Raw genomic sequence first — 5,361 nt, 5'->3', positions numbered from 1 at the left:
CCTTCTCAGAAATAGGCACAGCGTGACTGCGCCCGGCACCGCAACAGCTCGCCGAGAAGTGAAGGGGCTAACCGCGCCGCTAACCGCGTTGCTAACAGCACCGCTAACCGTATCACTAACCGCGTCGCTAACCATATCGCTAACAGCATCGCTAACCACGTTGCTAACTGCACTGCTAACCGCATCGCTAACCATGTCGCTAACAGCACCGCTAACCGCATCGCTAACCGTATCGCTAACAGCACCGCTAACCATATCGCTAAATGTATCACTAACAGCACCGTTAACCGCACTGCTAACTGCATCGCTAACCATGTCTCTAACAGCACCGCTAACCACATCGCTAACCACGTTGCTAACTGCGCCCCCTGCTCTTAAGGAATAAACAGAGCGCTGGTGATTGGCTGACGCTCGGCCCCCCTGAAGCCGGCTCTCTGCTCCGACTCCTCCCCCTTTTAAAAAGCTTTTTAAAATGCAGACTGAGGCTCGGCTCCGGGGGGAACCGCCTTTCAAAAGTCGAAAGTACAAGAGTGCGTTTATAAAAAGAAAATGGAAAAAAGGAACAGTCTCTCTCTCTCTCTCTCTCTCTCGCACAGACACACACACACACACAATGACTCACACGGCCATTAGCACAGCATTAAGCGCACAGAAGCCTACTTGTATTAAAATACTCTGCTAAAACATAGGGGGCTCACATACAGGCATGTATAAAAGGATCTTGGGTTTGCGTGTACTGTAAGAGTACACTATGACAGGCACATCGGGGTTTGTCACTTAACTGTTGTGCTTAACAGATTCCTCTATTTTAAGAAACCAACAGTGCTCATCGGTGTTCACACTGAACTGTACCTCACTCATTTAAACAGCTACTACTGCTGTCATCCAATCAGCCTGCAACAATATATCACACTACCTTCATTACTCCACACTGGTTTAACACTACTCCACACTGTTATTACACTAATCCATACTGCTACAACACTACTCTACACTGTTATTACACTAATCCATACTGCTACAACACTACTCTACACTGTTATTACACTAATCCATACTGCTACAACACTACTCTACACTGTTATTACACTAATCCATACTGCTACAACACTACTCTACACTGTTATTACACTAATCCATACTGCTACAACACTACTCCACACTGTTATTACACTAATCCATACTGCTACAACACTACTCTACACTGTTATTACACTAATCCATACTGCTACAACACTACTCTACACTGTTATTACACTAATCCATACTGCTACAACACTACTCTACACTGTTATTACACTAATCCATACTGCTACAACACTACTCTACACTGTTATTACACTAATCCATACTGCTACAACACTACTCTACACTGTTATTACACTAATCCATACTGCTACAACACTACTCTACACTGTTATTACACAAATCCATACTGCTACAACACTACTCTACACTGTTATTACACTGATCCATACTGCTACAACACTACTCCACACTGTTATTACACTACTCTACACTGTTATTACACTAATCCATACTGCTACAACACTACTCCACACTGTTATTACACTAATCCATACTGCTACAACACTACTCTACACTGTTATAACACTACTCCACAATCCTATAACACTACTCCACAATGCTATAACACTACTCCACTTTGCTATAACACTACTCTACACTGTTATTACACTAATCCATACTGCTACAACAATACTCCACACTGTTATTACACTACTCTACACTGTTATTACACTGATCCATACTGCTACAACAATACTCCACACTGTTATAACACTACTCCACAATGCTATAACACTACTCCACAATGCTATAACACTACTCCACACTGCTATAACACTACTCCACACTGCTATAACACTACTCCACACTGCTATAACACTACTCCACACTGTTATTACACTAATCCATACTGCTACAACACTACTCCACACTGTTATTACACTAATCCATACTGCTACAACACTACTCTACACTGTTATTACACTAATCCATACTGCTACAACAATACTCCACACTGTTATAACACTACTCCACACTGCTATAACACTACTCCACACTGCTATAACACTACTCCACACTGCTATAACACTACTCCACACTGCTATAACACTACTCCACACTGCTATAACACTACTCCACACTGCTATAACACTACTCCACACTGTTATTACACTAATCCATACTGCTACAACACTACTCCACACTGTTATTACACTAATCCATACTGCTACAACACTACTCCACACTGTTATTACACTACTCCACACTGCTATAACACTACTCCACAATCCTATAACACTACTCCACAATGCTATAACACTACTCCACACTGTTATAACACTACTCCACAATGCTATAACACTACTCCACACTGTTATAACACTACTCCACACTGTTATAACACTACTCCACACTGTTATAACACTACTCCGCACTGCTATTGTTATAACACTGCTACACCCAGTTGTAACACTATTCAAGTCTCCACGAAGACAGAACCACAGTCCTCTGTAATATCCTCAGCCCTTGCCAGTGCAGCCGAGTTAAAATGGTAGCAGAACTGAGACTGAGGTGTATTTCTCACCCATACCCCTCATTTTGTGATTTTTAGCCACAACGGCAGCCATTAAAAAGCTTCTGTAAACATAAAACCCCCATTGTTCCAAAGCCATTAAAACCAAAATCATAACAATGAAAAGCTGTTTACTGTTTTGGGATTATGAATCACTAATTACAGGCGCCGTTTGCGTTTCAGGTTTGCCGAACACGGATTCAAATTGCGGAATTAACGGCTTAATTGCATGCCGACTGCTTCTGTCAAAAAAATAAATAAATTTTAAAACAACTGAGCAGTCCCAGATTTGACAATTAAAAAGTTATGCCAATGAGATATATATACACATTTTTATTTTATTTATTTTTTTTAAGAACGCGACGGAAATGCTTTATAGAGAAATGGAGGTGTGTCACAGACGGCCATGAAAGCTGATTCGCTGCAGATATTTCGGCCTTAGAGCTCCTAAAAACGGAGAAATGTCCCCGCTCGCCTTTTAGGGAGAAAAACGAACCGACTGAATCGTTAGGCAGCCTAATAAAACCTCAGCGGAGGAGTGTGCTGTTCGCGTCTTTCCTTCCAACTCCTGAGTAATGCTTTCCTTTCCATGATCTTATACAGACATGCATAACAAATATAGCATTTCATCTGATTCATTATACGCCTTTCCTCACCGTAGGGCTGGAACCAGGCTGGCTCACTATACCCCTTTCCCACTGTAGAGCTGGAACCAGACTGGCTCATTATACCCCTTTCCCACTGTAGAGCTGAACCAGGCTGGCTCATTATACCCCTTTCCCACTGTAGGGCTGGAACCAGGCTGGCTCATTATACCGCTTTCCCACTGTAGAGCTGGAACCAGGCTGGCTCATTATACGCCTTTCCTCACCGTAGGGCTGGAACCAGGCTGGCTCACTATACCCCTTTCCCACTGTAGAGCTGGAACCAGGCTGGCTCATTATACCCCTTTCCCACTGTAGAGCTGGAACCAGGCTGGCTCATTATACCCCTTTCCCACTGTAGAGCTGGAACCAGGCTGGCTCATTATACCCTTTCCCACTGTAGAGCTGGAACCAGGCTGGCTCATTATACCCCTTTCCACTGTAGAGCTGGAACCAGGCTGGCTCATTATACCCCTTTCCCACCGTAGAGCTGGAACCAGGCTGGTTCATTATACCCCTTTCCCACTGTAGAGCTGGAACCAGGCTGGCTCATTATACCCCTTTCCCACTGTAGAGCTGGAACCAGGCTGGCTCATTATACCCCTTTCCCACTGTAGAACTTTAACCAGGCTGGCTCATTATAGCCTTTTCCCACTGTAGAGCTGGGAACAGGCTGACCTCTTTGGTACCTATTATGCAAGTCAGCATATGTCATGCATGTCCTGTGCATCAGTGTGCTGCAGGTCATTCTTAGTGAGAGTAAGCACTAGTGTGCACGTCAGTGGAATGTAAGCATCTGCAGTGTGGGGCGAGTGACAAAGTAGTCTTAAGAAGTTTGAAGTTGTTCTGCGGAGTTACGGGAATCCGGGGGAGTCTGTTGGAGTTCTGCAGAGTTTGGCAGAGTGAGGTGGTGTTTGGCAGGCTTCGGTGGTGTTTGGCGGGAGTCTGACAGAGTCTGTTGGAGTTTGCAGTTCCTCGGAATGTGACAATTTGGCGTAGTGTGGCAGAGTTTGGCGGAATGTGGCAGAGTTTGGCGGAACATCACGTAATTTGGTGGAATGTTGCAGCATTGGCGGAATGTGGCAGAGTTTGGAGGAATGTTGCAGAGTTTGGAGGAATGTTGCAGAGTTTGGCGGAATGTGGCAGAGCTTGGCAGAGTTTGGCGGAATGTGGCAGAGTTTGGCGGAATGTGGCAGAGTTTGCGAGATGTGGCAGAGTTTGGCGGAATGTTGGCAGAGTTTGGCGGAATGTGCAGAGTTTGGCAGAGTTTGGCGGAATGTGGCAGAGTTTGGCAGAGTTTGGCGGAATGTGGCAGAGTTTGGCAGAGTTTGGCGGAATGTAGCAGAGTTTGGCAGAGTTTGGCGGAATGTGGCAGAGTTTGGCAGAGTTTGGCGGAATGTGGCAGAGTTTGGCAGAGTTTGGCGGAATGTAGCAGAGTTTGGCGGAATGTGGCAGAGTTTGGCGGAATGTGGCAGAGTTTGGCAGAATGTGGTGGCATTGGCGGCTGATCTCTCACCGATCTCGGGGTTGTGCCTCCCCTCCACAGGCACACTGACGGTCCGGCGCAGGAGCTTGTTCCTGTGCGACTCGGAGCGACGCTCTCGCATCAACAGGGGGTGGACCTGAGGGCGAGGGAGGGGGGGGAGAGAGAGAGCATGGAGGGAGGGGCAGGGAGAGAGAGGGGGGGCAGAGAGAGAGAGTGGAGAGAGGGGGGAAGAGGAAGACAGACAGAGAGAGAGAGAGAGAGAGAGAGAGAGAGAGACAGGGAGAGAGAGGGGGAGGGGAGAGAAAGAGAGAATTTTTCAACATTATGGGGTTTCAACTGAATTAAACACATGGACAGTTTCTCCTTGCATAAAGGATTCATTAATTTGGATTGTATTGGAGTAATGAACTTTGACCTGTGGATTTTACTTTAGAAAAAGTGCACTTTCAAACTGGCCAGTCCAGGTCTATACGGGCTTGTGCCCACTCTTGTTATTGTCTCCCTGATCCATTCTGTTATTGTACTGTAATTGTGTTACAATCGCCATGATTAGGTCAATCATTGTTTCTTATGGCATTGTTCATCCAGTATGAAATTATATACAACAGCCTAAGGTTGCACTTGGTTCC

The 5,361-nt window shown here is 45.5% G+C and overlaps 1 protein-coding gene across 5 annotated transcripts in view; it reads right to left on the bottom strand.

Annotated features, from left to right (window-relative positions):
- LOC135262104 (ras/Rap GTPase-activating protein SynGAP-like) overlaps positions 1 to 4,865 on the bottom strand; it is an 81,876-nt gene extending 77,011 nt beyond the window's left edge. For 4 of the 5 annotated variants that reach the window (XR_010332113.1, XM_064348953.1, XM_064348951.1 and 1 more), the window contains exon 1: positions 4,763 to 4,864. Coding sequence is in view for 4 of the 5 variants with exons in the window: in XM_064348953.1 (XP_064205023.1) it covers positions 4,763 to 4,853 (91 nt within the window). In the remaining variant the exon portion in view is untranslated. Of the gene's footprint in view, positions 1 to 4,762 lie in introns of all 5 variants that reach the window. The other variant, XM_064348954.1, reaches the window with a different exon arrangement.
- Between the last annotated feature and the right edge of the window lie 496 nt (positions 4,866 to 5,361).

This window comes from Anguilla rostrata, chromosome 8, assembly GCF_018555375.3.
Source record: "Anguilla rostrata isolate EN2019 chromosome 8, ASM1855537v3, whole genome shotgun sequence".
Lineage (NCBI taxonomy): Eukaryota > Metazoa > Chordata > Actinopteri > Anguilliformes > Anguillidae > Anguilla > Anguilla rostrata.
Note: the sequence above shows the minus strand (reverse complement) of the source record. Positions and strands in the feature narration are given on the sequence as shown.